The sequence below is a fragment of the Sarcophilus harrisii genome, chromosome X (genome assembly GCF_902635505.1).
Source record: "Sarcophilus harrisii chromosome X, mSarHar1.11, whole genome shotgun sequence".
NCBI classification, from domain to species: Eukaryota; Metazoa; Chordata; class Mammalia; order Dasyuromorphia; family Dasyuridae; genus Sarcophilus; species Sarcophilus harrisii.
The window spans coordinates 24,472,154-24,494,098 of NC_045432.1; the positions used below are offsets into that span (position 1 = coordinate 24,472,154).

The 21,945-nt window shown below is 36.8% G+C and overlaps 1 protein-coding gene and 1 pseudogene across 1 annotated transcript in view; both read right to left on the minus strand.

Moving 5' to 3' along the window:
- LOC116420351 (X-linked interleukin-1 receptor accessory protein-like 2) overlaps positions 1–13,256 on the minus strand; it is a 138,626-nt gene extending 125,370 nt beyond the window's left edge. Inside the window, exons 1-2 of the mRNA XM_031945050.1 lie at positions 13,241–13,256; positions 11,824–12,097 (exon numbers count right to left, since the gene is read on the minus strand). Of these exons, the coding sequence (XP_031800910.1) occupies positions 11,824–12,097; positions 13,241–13,256 (290 nt within the window). The remainder of the gene's footprint in view (positions 1–11,823; positions 12,098–13,240) is intronic.
- An 814-nt stretch (positions 13,257–14,070) lies between these two features.
- LOC116420352 lies at positions 14,071–15,630 on the minus strand (annotated as a pseudogene).
- Between the last annotated feature and the right edge of the window lie 6,315 nt (positions 15,631–21,945).

A 21,945-nucleotide genomic window follows, 5' to 3' on the forward strand; every position in this document is an offset into this window, starting at 1 on the left:
TCTACTAAAGTAACAAGAGTGATAATAATGATTCCAATGACAATTTGACATACCTAGTTACGATTTGTAACCCTATCAGAGAGAGAGTGTGTGGGCAATATTCTCATTTTCAAATGAAAGGATGTGAATCCCGGAGAGGTCAAATGATTTATCAAGGTTATCCAGCAAGTAAGTAGTGTAGCCAAGAAGTGAAGCCAATTCTTGGGGTTCCAATTCTAGTGCCCTTTCTATTATGCCAGGTACTGTGATGCCAGATGGTTTGTCCCTAATACAAGTAGAAAGACAGTTCTTCTCAGGATAAGTACTTAAGGGGATTTGGGAAGCATGTACACAATTATCTCCATGGTTTCATTGGTTATGCTAATCGTCAAGTTGTTTCTTTTCATAAGTCCAAAAGAGATAATTTTTAAAAAATGAAATGACATACATGCACAAAGGGGGGGAAATGAATTCACCTTCTTCAAACACATGTTCTTAGATCCTCACTGTGGTTCTGACAAGATATTCCCTGGGTCTCAGTGCTTCAATCATCATTTGGCCTAAATGCAAGACTAGAAACACTAGCTGAATTTCTCCAAGACTCTTGAAGATGGTTCCTTTATGGAACTTAGCATCTTGGAACACGCTATTAACCCCAGACCTTAGTGTTGCTTTCCACGGTCTACCAAGAAACCAAGCTATTCTCTGAGAAGTTCTTTGGACTGATACCTACGATAACATGAAAGGCAAATAGCCTCATTGTGAGGCCTTGGGGTTGTTTATCTAGAACTGAACATTGCCTTGTGGGACTTGATGCAAATTCCAAAAAAAAAAAATTTAAAAAACGAATAAAAGAACACACTGGTTCATAGGAGTCAGATTCGAAGGATGCCTTCTATGGGCCAAGAAAAGCCTGTAAAAAAAAGGGTTGGGATGTTGTTAACTTTTAAAGATGACTAAAACATATATTATTGTCCATTAGTACTTTTTTCTTTCAGTTGAAACAGATACTTTCAACTTGCTTGTAAATGTCATGATGCCTCCCAGTTAGAAAGTACAAGGGTTGCTATTTGAAAACAATTTCTTTTTGTAAAACAATTTCTTCAACTCCAATAATTTCATTTTACAATCGGTTGTTATATTTGATTTTTGAACAGGGAAAAAAATGACATCACTATTTTAGAGTCCAAATACATTGGGTGCTATCTGTGGAACGACCAATAAAAAGCTCAGAATGTTCTACTACAGACTGGGTACAAATAATCCATGTGACGATTTGTAGTGGATTCTGTACCATGATGCACGTCTAGAATGTCTTAGTAAAATGAATTCATAGGTAATTTAGCCAAATTTCAGGCATTATATTAAGACTAGCTCTCTCTAGTTTATTGTTATTCTCAAATGACTGATTTAGGTTAGGGTTAGTTCTGTGTCACTAAGCACTTTTTAAAGTCTTTGAGAATGGGAACTATGTTGAAGAATTCTCTTGTATCCTCTAGAGTGCTTAATTCAATGCTAAAAATTGGATTATAAGATTTAGAGCCACAAAGAATTATTATCCATGCACACTTGACATTAAATGACTTAATCAGTATTGGATTAAAGTATCTGTTTTTCTTGTGACTGTCTTGCATATAGAATATTCACTATCTTATTTACCCCATCGATGTAATAGAAAGCCCCTCCCATTTTAATGAACTACGACAATAATTATGTACCTCAAATTAGGAGGCTGCTATTTGATGAGTCAGTTAATAGTACCAGGGGTTGAGTCATTACTCTGTAAAAGGGCAAAATAATAAATAAATGAACAAATAAATAAATAAATAAAAATAAAAATAAAATAAAAGTAGAGTCAGATACCTCGAGTAATCCCTATAATAACTGGCGTGATATGGAACTCTTCTCCCCTAGCCTTCCTCTGTGACAATCTCAGCACAACTTGCTTTCAGATTGCAATTAAAAACATTGAAATCACAAACTGTAGATTTCTTTTGGGCAGCATATTACCATTGCTGAGGATAGTATTATCTCTACAAAACATGTTATTTCTTTTCTCTAATAGACATTTCCCCTGGTCTTTTATCGGATAAACTTCCATCTACTAGCATATCCTAGAGTTCAACCCTCTTCTGAGCTGTTTATTTCTCGCTGCTACCATCTGCAAAAGTGTAGAAATCAATTAGCCTCTCCTTTGCAAGGAAAGGGATTGGGTTAAAGTTCATTTAGTCCATCACAGAATGAGGGATTACACTAACCCAAGTAGCCAATCAAAGAAATTCTTCTGAAGGACTTTTTCGTAGTCCTGACTTGTGCTCCAATATGGAATTGGATAATTCCTTTTTGTTAAAATTAATCACTTGAGGGGTGGCGCAGTGAATAGAGCACCATCCCTGAAGACAGGAGAACCTGAGTTCAAATCTGTTCTCAGACACTTAATATTTCCTAGCTGTGTGATCCTGGGCAAGTCACTTCACCCCAATTGTCTCAGAAAAATAATAATAATAAAAAAGAGAAAACTAATTACTTGAATAGCAATCTGCTTTCCTGATACTCATCTGGAGGATTCTATCTAACGACATGGATGGAAGCTAATCCTTCTACCTCCCAGAATCCACCAAGTTTTGGCATCCAAATAAATCCCAAGGCAAGTAAAAAAAAGTAATGGGAAGCACTGGAAGGGCTCTTGTAATCTTCTACTTTTCCACATGTCTAGAGACATGTATAACACATGTCTACCAGCAATAAAATATCTAAATTCTACAATAAGTTATGTCCAAGAGAAATGTTGCTTCTCTACAATGACAAATTAGAGATAATCAGGAAATCATGAAAACAGGCCTAGCGCTACAGAAGGACAAGATACAGCACAAATCAGGGTTGCAGTAACTGATGTTTAGAAATTATTTTGCACAGTTGGAGAACACTTCTGCATATATGGATAAACACATTTTTTTCTCACTGTACCATCCTAATACATATACTGGAATATAGATACTATTAAAATTCCAATTCTACAATTGAGGAACCTGTGGCAGACAAAGGTTAAGTGACTGTCATGCAGATTATCACATAGTAAGTGTCTAAGGACTTCCTGATTACCAGTCCAGTGACTTATCCACTTTCATGTGGCTGCTTACTATAATATATATATATATATATATATATATATATATATATATATATATACACACACACACATATATATATGTATATACACACACATACACATATATACACACATACATATATATACATACATACACATACACACACATATATACACATAAATTTATATATATGTATTTTCTATTTAGTATATTTAAATTATTAAATATATACTATATTTTATATATATTATATGTAAGTATTTATATATACATATATATGTATATATATAAAAATACTTAAAGCAAGTAATCCAGGATAAAAAGTAATATGATTTTCTCCTTACAAAGCTGGTTGATAAAATTCTGTTAATGTTCAGATATGACTGGAGATGTTTTAAAGCTTCCATGTCTTCTCTCTCAAAATAAGTGGATTAAATCATATGAGGTCAAGCAAAGATGTATATTTAGCTTGTGAAACCTTACTAAAGAATGGAACCTACTGATGAATCTGTGAGCCCAATTGTAATGAGTATTCATCATAGTCAATCTGATAATTTTCCTAAAAAACGCAATCTTGCTGAGGAATCACAGAATTCAAGCAACTCTACCTCCACCTAATTATTCACATCAAGATGTAATAGTTGTTAGTATGGCAAGGCTCTCTCAGCATCCATTTCCAGCATCCCACTATAACAAGCTTATACTCCCATTTCAAAGAAATGAATTTCAATTACACTTACTACTACTGCCTTTACTATTTTCAGATTCCTTAATATTTATCGCAGAGTGCTCCTCTCTGACTCCTGGGAATGCTCCCAAGTAAACTCTTTCAAGTGGCTTACTGGAGCTGTATTTATGCTACTTCTCTGAGAGTGGGATTGTGGCATATCTCCCAGCATGCTCTCTGGCCCTAAGGGAGGTGTGAATTCAGATATCTCTTTCTAGACCCTGAATTCTCCCAAACCTGTGAACTCCATTGAGTACTTAGATACTTATGAGCTCTCTAAAGGTGTGAACATAAGCATCGTTTCTATCAGTTCCACTTAGTACCTTGTTTCAAGTTCTGGGCCAAATATCTCTAAGATCAAATCAACTCCAATGGCTTAACAGTTTGTAAAGATTCCAACATTTATAAATGATAAAAAAAATCGTAACTGATTTGGGCCACTGATACAGAACCTTCTAGTAAAGTTTGGAGTTATTTTATGCATAAGTGCCATAATATAATGAAAAGAAGCATTCCTGCCCAGGACTGAAAAGAAGAGAAAGGGTAACCAGCAATATTGCATTTTAACCAAGGGTGGAGGTATGCTATTTAGGTTAGAATAGAAAAAACTATCTTTTTTTCTGTCATTGAAAAATTTCTCCACCAAAGCTATGTGGTAGGTACCTATATTGTGCACTGGGAACATCAATCCAAAAAGAAACAATCCTTGACTTCAAGAAGTTTACAATACACGGGGATAAGTGAAATTATTCAATAACTAGCATTTATTAATAAGTACCTGCTTTGTGGCAGAAACTGTGAAATGCCAAGTACTCAAAAAGAAAATTAAAACAACGTCCCCAAAAGAGTTTACATTCTAATAGTTGTAGGGCAACATAAAAACTCACATGTATACATATATGTATGGGGATTTATGTTTTGATATATACATATATATACAAATATATGTATATTATATAAATATTATTTTGTGAAAGTTATGCAAATGAATGAGGTAGTAAGGTGATATGTATGAGAATATGTAATCTTATATAAAATGATATATGTATATGATATAATAAATATATATGAAATGTGTAACATGGATATGATATATGATATTATGATGTATGAGAATATATAATAAAAACCTTTTTATTTTATTTGTGTATACATACAAGCATACACACAAACATACATATACATACGAAATGAATGAGATAATGAAATGACAAACTATACATTAAGTAATCAGATATAGGAATAAGCATTAAGAATACAAATAAAATCAAAAAAAGTCAATCTCTACCCTCAAGTGTTGAAATTCATGGGAGAGTTGCTGGAATACATGGGAGCCTCTGACAGTGGCTACTAGAGATGCAACCCAGAATGGATCTCCTCTTGTAAGAGGATGATACAAGGAGACTGAGAGGATGTTACCTTCTCTGACCTCTGACTGAGAGGCCGTTGCGTTGTCTGACCTCTCTCCTCTTCCCTCTGCCTCCAATTTATCTCATTCCCAGTCCACAAGCAACACCTGTGTCAGCAAAGGCTGCTTTACAACTCTTTTAGACGTTATGATCCACAGCTGTGGAGGCTCTCGGAGAATTGACTTCTCCCATAACAGTCAAATTGACTTATTTTGTTTTTTTTTCCTTTTTTAAAAAATGTATTTTAATTGAAAAAACAGAATAAGAAAAAAAGAAATATAGAAAAAATACAAAACAAAATAAAGCAAAAGAAAAGAGAACACTGTCATGTGCCCAGTAGAACATCAGGGAGGATTCAAAATATATAACAACAAATTACCAGGTCAAGAAAGTTTATTAGTAGAAAAAATTATGTGCATGAATAAGGTAATGCATTTTCTAAAGGGGAAAAACAGGACATAACTGGAAGATAACAAAGAGGGGAAGAAATGATTCAGGTGAGGGGAAAGGTAAAAAGGTCACTGCAGAATCAGGACAAGAGCTGGAAAAGAAGTGAGGTAAACTGTGGCTATTATTGGTATTTCTTCAGGGTGAAAAAGCATTTGAAGAAAAGAGAAACAAAAGGAGTGTGTCAGGAGCAGAATAGGAAGTGATAAAAGCCATGGCTGGCATGTCCTCAAATGAAAGTTCCAGTCAAGAATTTCTTACGTCAGGGGAAGGGGGGCGGGGGGCGGAATCAGCACAAGGGTAGAGAATATCTAGCGGCCAGGAAAATCAGGAAAAATCTCATGAAGGAACTGGAGTTTAAGCAAAGTCTTAAAGGTCACCAGGGAATCTAGGAGGCAGGGGTAAAGGAAGAGCGCCTTCCACCTTTGAGAGAAATCCATTGTGAAGACAAGAAGTGGGAGATGGAGTGCCACGGAAACTCTGTAACTTAGGAAGGTTAAGGATAACCACCCCCACTAGACATATAAAGCCTGAGTATCAAAAAAATTAAGAACTTAGCCAAAATAATAAAATTTTGAAAATCTGGATATGAATCCCATCTTTCTGATTGCCGCATCTAGCGTTCAACTGATCAATAAGAAAAAATAGCTACATCCACCCTAGTGAATGAAGATGAAGATCTGGACTCAGAAAGTCTTCTGACTTTCTTTGACATGTTCTAGATACATGACCCCAGGCAAAGCAACTAAGCCCCACAGTGACCACTATGAGATGATAATTGTAGAACCTTTGCCAATCTGTGCAGTTAGAGGGAGTTTATTCATCAGTGAGAAAACCTATGAATAAAAAAACTATCCAAACCAAAGAAATCACAGGTGTAAGGAAACTAACAAACGACAAATAAGGCTGTTACTTATAGATCTTGGAGTAGAATCTTGATGGGCCACAAGGACAATTAAAGCTGTAAGAACTAGACTTAAGTAGCATAGAAATAAGTTATCTATTCTCCTGTCGGCTATTTCCAGGGCAACGAACTCATCACTTAACTTTTCAAAGATCAATAGAAAAGTAAAATTAAAATATATCAAGTGTAGTTTGTACTGGCCTTGAACATTTCCTAGTAACAATAAATGAAGACATTAAGTACATTTCCAAGTATGGGAAGCAGATGAGGCAGATAAGTTTCTTTCATGACAGCAGACAGGAATCACTTGCCATAAAGATGTCACATTCAAGTGGAGGACGTGGAAAAACTTGGGGCTTCGCTGAGATCAACAGGTAAAATCATATAGACTAGGTTGAAAGTAGAAAAGAATGATGGGCCTTGCAAAACCACAAATACGTGAGCGCGCTATTGCAGGCTGATACCAATTCAAAGAGACAACTTAGAACTTGACCTAACCAGGAGAAGAAATAAAACAATGAACAAATCAGAAGCATTTTTGAGATATCTGGGTTCTGAGAACATTGATTTCACATCCATAAGGCACCAGAAAATATACCTGGACTTGCTTATATTTGGGCATTCTGGCCTATATAGTGCATTCTGTTCAATGCAGGTGGTGGTATGATGGGCAATTTTTTCATTTGGGTCAAAAATTGGAATAAGGCGACATCAGGGTGGGGATCAGAGAGAGGAGACTAGGAGGAGATATTACAAGGCAAAGTGTGGCATTGGGGTATATCCATAGAGGGTAGTCAGCCTGCAGTTCAGGATCTCTTCACTTGTCCTTGTGACAAGTCAACTCTGGCCCCTGACCCTCTCCCAAAAGCTGCCCTTCTTCCTTCTGACCTATAGGAGTATAAGCCAGGGCAATGTAAATCAAAGCAACATGTCTCAATTTGTTTTTGGTAAACAGAGTTCATCAGTACCTACTGCTCCAATGATTGAAGGGTATATAAATACGTTCCAAAATCTCCATATCAGGATGGGATCCAACAGAGCAATCTCCTCGTTTCCCAACTGGCTATACTTTTCTGGATTCCTGTAGAGGGCTCCACTATATCCCTGGACTTGGGTACCTTCTCTTCCCATCTTTTCAATTTTCTTTTTTTCCCCTGTCATATACGTATAGTAAATTGGCTAAGGACAGGGGCTGTGTTTTTCTCCATTATTTTTCTATTTGTATCCCTAATACTTTGCACAGGGACTGATCTGGTATATCACAGGTGCTTAATAAATGTTGATTAAATGACTCAAATAGACAAAGAACTATTAAATCTTTCAGAAGTTGGCACTGGGGAGTAATTCTAATCCAGCTTCTACTCCTAAGTATGCTTAAGAGCTAACAGTTTAAATAAATAATGCTAATCCTTTTCTCAGCATGAACAAGGCTACCTGTAAAAGAACTGATGTCTACAGATGGGATGCAACATATATAACCATTCTCTCCAATGCCAAAAAGCTTCATTGATTGATTCATCTCGATCCACAGTACGGCAAGTCCTGCCCTCTTTCCAGCTGCTTGTAGTTGCACAAAAAGCTAGCTCTAGAGAGACCATCTTGAACCCAGCTTCTTAAAACTGTGAGTCTCAATGCTCTCTGGAGTTTCCAAATTCAAATCTCTTTCCACATTATCACATTTTCCAACTGCTACCCTTTGACAAGTAGATATTCATATAAGGTTCTGATACACTGTCCATTTTACCTAACTCCAAGCAAAGCAATCCATTTCACCGATGGATAGCTTAAACGCAGGGGTCCTCAAACTTTTTAAATAGGGGGCCAAGTTCACTGTCCCTCAGACTGTTGGAGGGCCGGACTGTAGTAAAAACAAAAACTTTGTTTTGTGGGCCTTTAAATAAAGAAACTTCATAGCCCTGGGTGAGGGGGATAAACGTCCTCAGCTGCTGCATCTGGCCTGCGGGGCGTAGTTTGAGGACCCCTGGAAACTGTTTAGGAATTATTTTCTTAAATGAAGGCAGAATGAGCTTCCCCTTAATAAGTCTGTATTGCACCCAATATTATCTTGGGCTTCATAGAGAAGATTGTGCTTATTCCAATTTATTATCAATACTATCAATATGGAAAAAAATATCACATGTGAAGGATCCACAGTCCTCTCAGCTTTTGAATACCTCAGTATGATTACATCTTTACAGCACATGTTCTCTGGAATAGTTAATGGTTTTGCTTGCAGAGGACAGCAGCAACAGTATCTACATTTCATACTAAGTGTGAAGAAAAAAAAGGGGGGGGCAGCTAGGTGTTGCAGTGGATACAGCATCAGCCCTGAAGTCAGGAGGACCGGGGTTCAAATCTGGTCTCAGACAATTAACACTTCCTATCTATGTGACCATGGGTAAGTCACTTAACCCCCATTGCCTAAGCAAAAAGAACAAAAGAATGAACCAACAAAAAACAATGATACTACGATTCCCTTTTTCTTCCAAATATCATGAGCCGTAAATAGGTTCATATAGGCTCTTAATGGGGAGCAATGAAAGCATTTCCTCTGCACTGTACATGAGCCACTTTGAGAACTGAAGCATTTTGGGAACTAAATCCTGTGACTTTGGCTATCTCTGAATTACATGAATTCATGAATTTTTAGGGCCAATGCTGAGATTTCATCAATGTAAGAGATTTACAACACGGTAACTTTCTCCATTAAAGACCCTTGTCTGTAATTTACTGTCTGAATGAGTTTCATTGATTAGAGGATTCAAACATGAAGAAACATGGGAGAAAACACCAGTAATTTCGCAACCGAGATTAAAATGTAATTTAGAAATGTCTCACAAAATAAATGAAAATACAGTACATCACAGAGGATGTTGATTTGTCACTATTGCCACTTACAAAAATGTCTTTCTATATCAGTTTAACACTATTAGTCTAGAGCTCTAAGGGGTTAAGTGACTTGTTTCTCATATAGGTTAGAGGTGAGACCAGAACTGAAATCTTGTTCACTTCAAGACTCTACTGACTGCATCAGAAAAATGCGCTCCCTAATTCACTGAAGCCACACTTATGAACAAAAGAAGCTTGATGTTTTTTTTAAAGGAAACCTGGATTAAGTGACTTGCCCAAGGACATACAGCTAGTGAATGCCTGAAGCCACAGTTGAAGCCCAGGGTTGGTTGCTCTAAGACAAAAGATTCTCTAAAAATTATGGGCTTATGGAATGCATTTAGAATTGTCTGATTTCAGACTCCCAAAAAACTATTTTAATGACCTAGAAAAAATAACAACAAAGTTCATATGGAAAAACAAAAGGTCAAGAATTTCAAGGGAATTAATGAAAAAAAAATCAAATGATGGTGGCTTAGCTGTACCAGATCTAAAATTATATTATAGAGCAGCAGTTACCAAAACTATTTGGTATTGGCTAAGGAATAGATTAGTTGATCAGTGGAATAGATTAGGTTCAAGGGATAAAACAGTCAACAAATATAGCAACCTAGTCTTTGACAAACCCAAAGATCCCAGCTTTTGGGATAAGAACTTACTGTTTGATAAAAATTGCTGGGAAAATTGGAAACTAATATGGCAGAAACTAGGCATTGATCCATACTTAACGCCGTACACCAAGATAAGGTCAAAATGGATTCATGACCTAGGCATAAAGAATGAAATTATTAATAAATTAGAGGAACATAGGATAGTTTACCTCTCAGACCTGTGGAAGGGGAAGGTCTTTATGACCAAAGCAGAACTAGAGATCATTACTGATCACAAAATAGAAAATTTCGATTATACCAAACTGAAAAGTTTTTGCACAAACAAAACTAATGCAGACAAGATTAGAAGGGAAGCAATAAACTGGGAAAATATTTTTACAGTCAAAGGTTCTGATAAAGGCCTCATTTCCAAAATATATAGAGAATTAACTCTAATTTATAAAAAATCAAGCCATTCTCCAATTGAAAAATGGTCAAAGGATATGAACAGACAATTCTCAGATGAAGAAATTGAAACTATTTCTAGTCATATGAAAAGATGCTCCAAGTCATTATTAATCAGAGAAATGCAAATTAAGACAACTCTAAGATACCACTACACACCTGTCAGATTGGCTAAGATGACAGGAAAAAATAATGATGATTGTTGGAGGGGATGCGGGAAAACTGGGACATTGATGCATTGTTGGTGGAGTTGTGAACGAATCCAACCATTTTGGAGAGTAGTTTGGAACTATGCTCAAAAAGTTATCAAACTGTGCATACCCTTTGATCCAGCAGTGTTACTACTGGGCTTATATCCCAAAGAGATTATAAAGAAGGGAAAGGGACCTGTATGTGCACGAATGTTTGTGGCAGCCCTTTTTGTAGTGGCTAGAACCTGGAAACTGAATGGATGTCCATCAGTTGGAGAATGGCTGAATAAATTGTGGTATATGAAAATTATGGAATATTACTGTTCTGTAAGAAATGACCAACAGGATGATTTCAGAAAGGCCTGGAGAGACTTACACGAACTGATGCTGAGTGAAATGAGCAGGACCAGGAGATCATTATATACTTTGACAACAATACTAGATGATGACCAGTTCTGATGGATCAGGCCATCCTCAGCAACGAGATCAACCAAATCATTTCTAATGGAGCAGTAATGAACTGAACTAGCTATGCCCAGAAAAAGAACTCTGGGAGATGACTAAAAACCATTACATTGAATTCCCAATCCCTATATTTATGCACACCTGCATTTTTGATTTCCTTCACAGGCTAATTGTACAATAATTCAGAGTCTGATTCTTTTTGTACAGCAAAATAATGTTTTGGTCATGTATACTTATTGTGTATCTAAGTTATATTTTAATATATTTAACATCGACTGGTCATCCTGCCATCTAGGGGAGGGGGTGGGGGGGGTAAGAGGTGAAAAATTGGAACAAGAGGTTTGGCAATTTTAATCCTGTAAAGTTACCCATGTATATATCCTGTAAATAAAAGGCTATTAAAAAAAAATTGTCTGATTTACATAAAATCCACTTTAGATGTGAGTTTTCTGCAACATAATCAGTGTATAATGAGGACACAAGAATTTTATTTTGAAAAAAGAAAAACTAAGGACTTTTTGCGGTAAGAATGAGATTAACTTTGCGAGACTTTCTAGAGACAGAAAGGACTTTAAAGGTCATCTGATTCAAACACGTCACTTTTTCAAACAGAGAAACAGAGATGCATTGTTTAACATGACACTCACCTTAAAACGCAAGTGTAGAACCCACTGTCTTGAGCCTCTACCGAATGAAACCAGATGGAGTCTTCTTCCTTGCTCATTCGAACCTCAGAGAAGATGATGGGTTCTTCCAGATCCCCTTTGTTCTTGTACCAAATGAGCCGGAGGCCCATACTCTGGGCCGTGCTATAGTTGGTACGAATGTAACTATAGAACAGGGCACACTTCACTCTGACCGGCTCTCCGGCGAGAGCCATATAAGTCTTGAGGTCCACTGACCAGTCGATACATCCATCCACTGAAAGAAAAAGAAGAATAAAAGGGATATAAGATAATGGAAGGGCAAAGAAAATATCCTCCCTGGTGATGTAAGCCCAGGCAAAGTCATCCACATCGTGCTCATGCAGCTTCTGCTTTGGACCAGCACCATTGTTAGAAAAAGTCTCTGAGAATTAGAAATCTGGTGTCAAATCATCACTCGACCATATTTTTTTGTGTGTGCTACATCTCTTAATCTCTCCTGTCCTAGAGGAGACAAAACATATTGAATAGATAGAAGACTATTTTGAAGTCAGAAGTCCTGAGCATGAATACTAGTTTACTGCACTATTTGATTCTACATGGCCTTAGGAAAGTCTATTTTTATTGTTTCATTTGTTCTGTAATATTAATAAACCCCCAAATGTTAACTTTTAAAACACATATTTCTTGAGGAATTGTGTTGGAAGTAAAAATCAAAACAAAGAGGAAAAACCATGACAGAAAAAGAAACAGAAAAAAGAAGTCTACATAGCATGTGTTGATTTACGCTCAATCTCCTTAGTTCTTTTTCTAGATGCAGATAGCATTTTTGTTGTGCTACCAGATGCCTCTGGCCAGTGACTGCTGGAGAGCCAACCCAGAATGGCTCTCCTCTTGTGATAGGATCATACAAGGAGAGGGAGAAGCAGTTGCTGATCTCTGATCTCTACGACTGAGAGGCCACCGCTTTGTCTGACCTCTCTCCTCTCCCCACTGCCACCAATTTATCTCATTCCCAATCTGCAACACCTGTGTCAGCAAAGGCTGCCCTGCAACTCCTTCAGAGGCTCTGATCCACAGCCGTGGAGGCTCTCGGAGAATAGACCTGCCCCTTAACACATTTTCTATCCAAAGTTTACTGTAATTGCCTTGGATCACTAAACCACTGAGAAGAACCAAGTCTTTCCTAGTTGATCATCAAACAATCTCACTGTTACTGGATATGTTTTCCTGGTTCTGCTCACTTCACTCAGCATCATTTCATATAATTCTTTTCAAGCCTTTCTAAAATCAGCTTCTACTTCATTTTATGGAACAATAGTATTCCATTATTTTAATGTACCATAACTTACTCAGTCATTCACCAACTGATGGCATCTACTCATTTTCCTATTTTTGCTACCACAAAAAGAGCTGCTACCAACATTTTGGGACATGTGGGTCCTATTCCCTTTTTTATGATTTCCTTAGATAAGTCTATTACAAAATCCCAGAGATAAAGGGAATATTTATCCCACTGGGTACTTAACCTCATTCCTTTGCCCCATACGATTTTATACTAATAAGATCCAAAAGATGTATTTGGAACTTATACTTGGAAGGGAACTCATAAAACATCTGGATGAAACCCTTCACTAGAAAGTAGAGAAACTGAGGTACAGAGGTGGGGAGAGACTTGCTACAAATCATACGAATAATAAGAATAAGGGATAGGATTTGAATCCAGGTCTTTTAACATCAGGGACAGTGTTCTTTCCTTTGTTTTTTTTTTAATAGTCATTTCCTTTTTTTGCATTCTTCATTAGATAAGCTTTAAAACTTATATAATAAACTTTATAAATACATGTGCATGTATATACATACATATGTGTATAATATATATATACACATATATATGTTAGGAGTGTGTGCACGTGTAAGTGTTCAAGGTGCATGCTCAACTATTTTTAATGATATGTGTATAATCAAAAGTGTTTTAAAGCCATTAATTTAACAAGCCCAAAATGGCAGCTAGGAAAGTTGTAAAACACATTAAGTATTACCATATGTTTCAGCACACTTACCTCGAAAATATGAAAAGAGACCTATTATCCTTAAAAAGAATATGGAGGATATATTTTAGACATGATGAGGTTTTTTGACAAAATACATAATATCCAAAATATTGATACTGTTTGAAAAATTAAATGAAAGAATATTTGATTCAACCAAGCTATTCTGTGTTTTGAATAGAGACTAAGTAAGCTACCTTCATTGTTCTATGAAGAATTTCCTCGGAGTTTTTCTGGACTATTCAATGTTTTCAAAATTAGTCACCCCTCTTGGAATCTACGCCTTGCTACTCTCTGCATTCAGTATGTTTTCTGCTTTGTCTTTCTTCTTCAGCACAAGAGTTCCATAATCAATAGCATATTGATAAGCAAGGATAAAGCTTAATGTAACAACAGGGAGAAAGAGGTACAGTTGCTTCTTTTGCGATCGCTCCAGCTGTGAGACTCATGGCAGCAATGACAAAAATTTTCCCCAAATATTTGAGGAGTTCTCTTGTCCAAGCAATCTGTACAGCCATCTGCCTCTCTCTCCCTTCATTGTCTATTGCTAATTGCCTTTCATCTAAAGTCAAACATTTATGAGCATCCATTCCTGCTGCTGCTTAGTACTTTCATTCATATGCTTTGAAAAAAGAATTTTTATTTTGATAGAAGACCAGAGTCTCCTAAACACTGCTGCTCTTGTTCCAGGAATGTAGCAAGGGTGCTGACAAGTAAATGAATAAGTTCCAGAGGCAGCCCTGAGTTGGGCCGGCACCACCTAGGTACCAGTTCCTTTTTCGGACGTATCACCAAAGCTCAGAGCTCATTTAATCAAATTTCCTAATTTACCAGATGTGAAAACTGAGGCCCACTGAGGAAAAGTGTTTAAGTAAAGAACTGGAAAAGGTGCAAGGGCTCCTTACCTTAAACTCTCATTAAATGTTTTCCTTACACTCCTTATTGCTAATGATTCCAACATTTATTATTTGGCATGTCACCAAACATTGTTTTTTGCCTGTCCACTGGAAAAAACAATTGTTAAGATATTTTTTTCCCATGGCACCTTTGAGACAATATTGTTTAATATCTTGATGAATAAAGCTGGAATAACACAATCCAAAATTTGGCAAGAAAAAAAGAAATCTTGGTTTCAATACCTTTTGTTATTACATCTCTCTCATTGTTAAACCTATTTTATCTGCTCCCCTCAGACAATGAACAATCCGTCATCAGTGGTGAAACAAGACAGGAAGGGAAGAAAAAGAGAAAGCACAATGGCAAACTCCATCACACATCAGGTCTAGGAAATGCTCCTTTCACTTGGTTTTGTTTAGCAGTTGGGATAAACTGCAATATCTGTCACTGAATTATATCAGCCACATACAACAATAAGTTAAGAGAAATTTCGGTGTCTACAATTAGCTTTAAAATCCAACTTTATTTGCTTTTAAACCTTGCCCAAGTAGTCTGATTCCCATGTGAAGTCTGTTTCTTTGTTCATTTTTCTGAAAATCTATTCAACTTGCTTCTCTGTTCTGCCTTCTGAGGTGGTAGAGAGGGGCTCCTAAGCTACAGATTAGTAAAGAAGCAGCTATATAATAACATGAACAGAAAGATAGAGGGGGAAACCCAGAATTTCTAAATAGCAGCTGCTTTAATTTTTTTTCTTTTAGTAATCAAAAAGGAAGGGTATCGTGCCCAACATCTCACGAACCATGGTGGCGTCTGTACTGCTGTACTGTGGCTGCCCAAGAGTAGGCAGCAAGTATGCTAACATAATGGTATAAATAGGGGGTGGACTTTGACAGATGTTGGATAGTCTCCCACCCCAAAGATATCCCCTCTAATCCTTCAGTCTACTGCCCCAGGGAGAGAAAATGCAACAAGATAGACTCATTCCTATCTATGACAGAGGGTATTGGTCTTCAAAATGATCTGTTCATTACCTCACATGGAAATTATCTGTACTACAGGGAATGCAAAAAGATAAGCACACATATATGCTTAGTGGAGCTGTGGATGGATCTATTATTATTGATTTCTTTCAGTCCTGTTTGACTCTTTCTGAACCAATTTGCAGTTTTCTTGACAAGAGTACTAGAATGGTTTGCCATTTCCTTCACCAGCTCATTTTAAAAGTGAGAAACCGAGGCAGGCAAATTTAAGTGACTTTCCCCAGGTCACACTGGTCGTAATTGTCTGAGGCAGCATTTGAAACTCAAGTCCTGTTGATTCCATGGCTGGCACTCTACCGCACCACCTAGCTACAAATTAGTCAAACCACACTGAAAACAACTCAGAATTAGGAAAAAAATAAGCAAGTAAATGCACCAAGAGACCCCCCTGCTGCCATAAATGCCAAGGAATACAGAGACAAAAACCACAAGAAAATAATCGTAACTAATTTTTTATGGCAGCAAAGACCGGGAAACAAAGTAGGGAATGATAAACACCATAGAACAGGGACGAATTGAAATAGGATTGCATGGTAAGAGATAGAAAGCCACCTTTAGAATCAGTAAGACTTGGGATTCAAGTGTTGTTTATGAAGCCTGCTGACTTTATGACTATACACAAATCAACCTCCTACTGCCCCAGGCAACTGGGAGAAGAAAATAACTTGAGAAACTTAACCTACAATAATTACCAGCTATTACCAGCATCGGTTACCAGCACCAAGATGCAACACAGGTGCTCATTTACCATGATAGAATATGTTTCCTCCCTAGGATTTTCTACCACTAATGAAATAATGGAATTTGAGCAAAAAGAAAAAGAAAAAAAGGGAAGAATTCAAAGTTTGTCAACTTTACTTGAAAGGCAATAAAGAAAGCAAACTTTTCAAAAGTCGTAGTAACTATGTGGGGAGGGAAGTATTATTCCAAAATGATCTAAGTAAAGAAAATGCAGGTGATATCTTAAGTTTTCAAAACAAGTATGCAGGCAAGCTTGTGTGAACGAGATTGCTGAATTACCATTAGACAGAAGGGTAATTTTCCTCTGATAGAGAAGAAGCTGAAAAGAGAAAAGACGGGAAGAAGGGTAAGATGAGGAGGAAGGAAAAAAGAAGTGGAAAAGGAGGAAAAAAGGAAGAGAAGAAAGACGTTAGTAGAGACATCCCGAGAAGAAGCAACAGAGAAGTATTCTAAGAAAGATTTTAACCCTAGTAGTTGAAAGTTGAGCTCTGGGGAAGGGCAGACAAAGGGAGCCCAACACTTCAACCTTCAGGGATTGATTCAGAACAAAACACCCAGAAGAGAATACCCTAAGGATACATTCAGAAAAGGACCAATCCCCAAAACTCGAAGAAATGGGTTCCCTTAGTCACATGTATTTCTTTTTGTTTTCTGTTTACTATTATTATACTCTAAATTTACATCCATTCCTCCCATTGAAGCTTTATGTAAGAACTGTGATGGAGAGGAGAGACACTTGAAACAGGGATTCTTACCCATGGAAGGGGAGCACTTATGAAATAATCCAGGTAAGAAGGGATGAGGGTCTGAACTACCCAGTCATAATATGACTGCAGAGAAGGGGACTGACAAGAGCCATCACAAATCTAGAATCAATAAGGCTTGGCAACTGAGTAGGTAGGGGGAAATAATTTTTTTGAGAAAATAACTTTTCATTCTTTCCAACTTATCCATCCTGTATTCAGCTGGGTGTTCTTTGTGTATAACAGTGGAGGTCTTTGAAAGGATGATTGCCTGCATTCTGATTCATTTCCTTAAGTTGCTTGAAAGGTCAGGGAGTTATTCCTCTGTTGGTCTGTCTAGTTAGTAGAAACTGTCACTATCTACTGTAAACAATCAGACTGAAGAACAGGAAGTCACTGCTTCAAAACCAGCCTTTCTATTTTAATCATTTTCAGTGCAATTCTCAAAACAAGTGTGTGTCCTTAGGATACATGATCTGTTGACACAAGAAAGGATGAGTTCTGAAGGTTACAAGAAAAAAGCCACCTCTTTTTTGTCATTTATTTTGCCAGGAGGAGCTCCCCAGGAATGTAAAAAAGCACAGATTCTTAGAAAGTCCAACAGGGTAATAGACAGAAAGCGGCCATTGAATGAGGGACCCAAGGAAAACCGCTTAATCTCTCTACTCTCTGTCTCACCTATTTCATCTACGAAATGGGAACAAATGTGGAAAGTCATACACAGTGAAATCATGTTCAGGGAGCTAGAAATAAGTCTAAGCATTCAAGAAAACAATTTGGAATTATGTGCAGTCAGGAAACCATTTCTCTTTTCTACCCTGGAAATTGGAATTGAGTCTATATGCCAAGAAAATCATCATCAATAGCTATCCCGAGAAAGGGGACTGACTCTGTGGCTTTCTAGGTCTTCTGAATATGCTGTCCTCATTAACAAGAATATAAGCTCCTTGGAGGCAGAAACTGAAGTGCTTGCTTGTATTTGTACTCCAGTGATTCATATAAAATCTGGCACATTAGTCAATGCTCAATAAATAGGAATGATTAAGCTATTCTCAGCAATGCAATGGTCCAATACAATTCTGAAGGACTTATGAAGAAAAATACTGTCCATCTCCAAAGTACTTAGGGCATCTGAATATAGATTGTATATATTTTTATTTTTCTTCATTTTTTGGTTGTTCAAGGTTTTATTTTATAATATGACTGATATAGCAAAGATGTGTGTGACCTGTATTAAATCGTTTGCCATCTCAATAAGAGAAGTGGGAAAGGAATGAGGGAGAGATTTTACAACTCAAAAATTTAAAAAGACATATTAAAAGTTATCTTTACACGTAACGAGAATAAAATAAAATACTAAATAATAATTTTTAAATAAATGATTTATTTCTATCAAAGCTAAAAGAAAAGGTCTCATAGTACATAAGGTAAACATTTTCATAATGATGCTTTTTTTTAATAAAAGCTACCAAGAAGTAGCTGAATTAGATGAGAAAGACCCTGAATACTACATATATAAGGTTTTTAAAAAAGCTTTATAAACATTAAATCATCTCATCAAGAGAGACATTCTTAATTAATACTAAAATCTATGAGGATTCAGACATAATACAATCATCAGTGCTACTTCTAAAAGACCTCCTGCCTGTGTGGAATGGTGGTGTGGAATATAGATAATTCTATCAACCTTGGATCCTGGGGTGAAATGTTGGGTGGTCACTATTAAGAAGTGAAGTTGCTCAATTTCTTTTCTAAGAGGAAGTCAGCGAGTATGTACAGAGTGGAATGGGTATTGGAAAGAGATTTGGAGCAAAACCTTAGATTTTAACAAGAATCCCCTCTATCTGGTAAGTGGTTATCATGTTTTCCCTTGAAGTGAAGGGGAAGCTACTGTTTCTTGAAGTGGCTGAGTTCACGTTATGACATCTCTAATTTTGGGGAAGCTTATCCAAGAATTAGAGATCTGATCCAGGTCTTAGAGCTATATCAACCTTTCACTGTCTGCTGTAATTTGCTGTGATTTCACATGGATAAGATACTCTGGAAGGAAGAAACTGCTCTGCTCTTCCAATCAAAGCCAGAAAATGAACTCCAGCAGCAGTAGGGATTCTGGTGTTAGGGCTAAAGATGCCCCTGCTGATGACAGTAGTAATTGCCAACATTAAATCATCATATAGATGTTGGCAATATGCTTTATGAAAATGATCTCATTTGATACTGAGAACTGTACAAGTGGGTTATAATTATCCCAATGCTACAGATTAGGAAACTAAGGCCAACAGAAGGTAAGTAACTTGCTTGGGATCACATAATTAACAAATCCTGAATCCACTCACGTCTTCCTGAATCCAAGCCTGATACTCTATCTACCACAACCTTTCTTCCTTGCAGGAAGGCATGTACAATCTTATTTGAGAAGATAAGAGGTCATAAACATTCATGGGAAAAAGAAAGATGTCTTATAAAAGGCTAGGGGTAAATCAGGAACCTATGAGAGATGTAGGAGATATTCTATGAAAAGACAGGGAGGTGAGAGCGTGATGAACTTTAGGAAAAGTCTATAATTACTTATTTTTCATTGTAGCTTTTTATTGATAAAACATATGCATGAGTAATTTTTCAGTATTGATCCATGCAAAAACTTCTGTTCCAACTTTTGTATAATTACTTATTAAGGGCCTAGATGGTAGATGGTAAGGATACAAAGAGAAGCAGAAGTCTCTGCCCTTCAAAGAGCTCACAAGAAAACTAAGAGTGGGAAATCAAACAAATATTTACAATCAGCTGAATAAAGGATGAATGGAAAATAATGAGAAGGAAGACACTGGGATGAAAAAGTATTGTGGAACGCTTCCTGTAGAAGATGGATTCTTAGTGGAGGCTTAGAGAAAGGCATGGAAGACATTAGGCTGACATGCTGTAGGAAATCACTCCAGCAATGGGGGATGGCCAAAGAGAATTCAGAGCTCTGAAATAGAATGTTTTGGTCATGGAAAAATGTTATGAGGGGATCTGACCACCAACACAGCAATTTATATTTGTTGCTGAAGGCCATAGGGAGCCACTAGAGTTTACTGAGTGATCATGAGGGATTTACATAATCAGATCTATACATTAGGCAACTAATTTTGGTAGATCATGGCAAAAAATTGAAGTGGGAACTGACGTGAGTCAGAAAGACCAACCGGTAGGCTATCACAATGGTATAAAATATCATTTGGATGTCACGATATCAAGCATGAGGTGATAAGGGACTGCAAAAAATTATGAGTTCAATTTTGGACACTGATTTAAAAATATCTAGCGGACATCCATTTATGAATGTCTAAAAGGGAGTTAAGAGATACAAGATTGGAGGTCAACATAAAATTTGGGTTAGGAAAATAAAATAGGAGAATCATTAGCACAAAGATAATAATTTAATCCATAGAAGCTGATGAGCTCATCAAGTGATCTAGTACAGGAAAGAATAGAACAGGGTCCATCAAAGAATTTGGAAGGTATTTACCTTAAGAATGTGATCTGGAGGAATATTTAACAAGAAAAACAAAGAAGGAATGGTCAGAGAAGTTGGAGGAAAACCAGGAGATCTGGATGTCCAGTGTCAAGATAGTATCAAGAAGAAGAAAGTGATCAAAAGAGTAAAAAGGTACAGACAGGTTAAGAATGAGCACAGAGGATAACAAGCAGGAACATAAGGCAGTATGATTGAAATAGAGAACACGGGAAGGGATTTTTTACATAAACACAAGGGATGAGATAGGCTGGAACCAAACTAAGAGGGGCTTTCAATACTGCACTTGACTTCCCACTTCATCCTGGAAACAATAGGGTGCAACTGAGGAGAAGTTAAGATATCCAACAGGAATCTAAAAGAAAAGGGGGAAAAAACATTTGTTAAGCAACTAATATAGGCCAGATCCTAATGAGTGCAAAGGTCTTTACAAATATAATCTCATTTGATTCTCCCGGCAACTCTGGGTAACAAATGAGATCTTGATCCCCTATTTTACAAGCAAAAAAATAAAAAAAAAATAAAACAGACACAGCTTAAGGGATTTGGGAGGGTCAAAAGGTTAATCATCAGCAGAAACAAATTTTAAAATTATGTCTTACTGACTACATGACCACCACCGCCACTGTTTACTGAATGTAGGGAATCAAGTTTTATATTTCCTGTTCTTAATTTTTAAAGCATGCTAGTTGAATGATTGTTTTGGTTTGTTTTTTCCCTTCTGGGTGGTCTTCATTTGATATTTTCCATTGAAGTTTCATCTCATGCCCAACAAACACATCTAACAAGAGAGTGATACCTGAGATGCCATCTTTCAGTTTCTATGAATTGGAGTTTGTGTGTGGAGGAATAGATGCGGGATTTCAAACCTTTTAACTTCCTAAACTCCAATGAGTGAGGTCTACCTAAGCTAAGTTTTTCTCATCATTTCCCCCTAAACATTCATCTAAATAATGGATTGTCAAACCATCTTCCATTCCACAAAGGAACAATGGGAAAAGGCTCTGGAAGTGAGTTGACCAGTGTGAACAAAGGCATGTTACTAATAGGTATGGCTGTAAAATTTAGGGAGTGTGACCAGTCAATAAACATTTATTAAGTGCCTACTATGTGCCAAGCACTATGATAAACAAGAATAT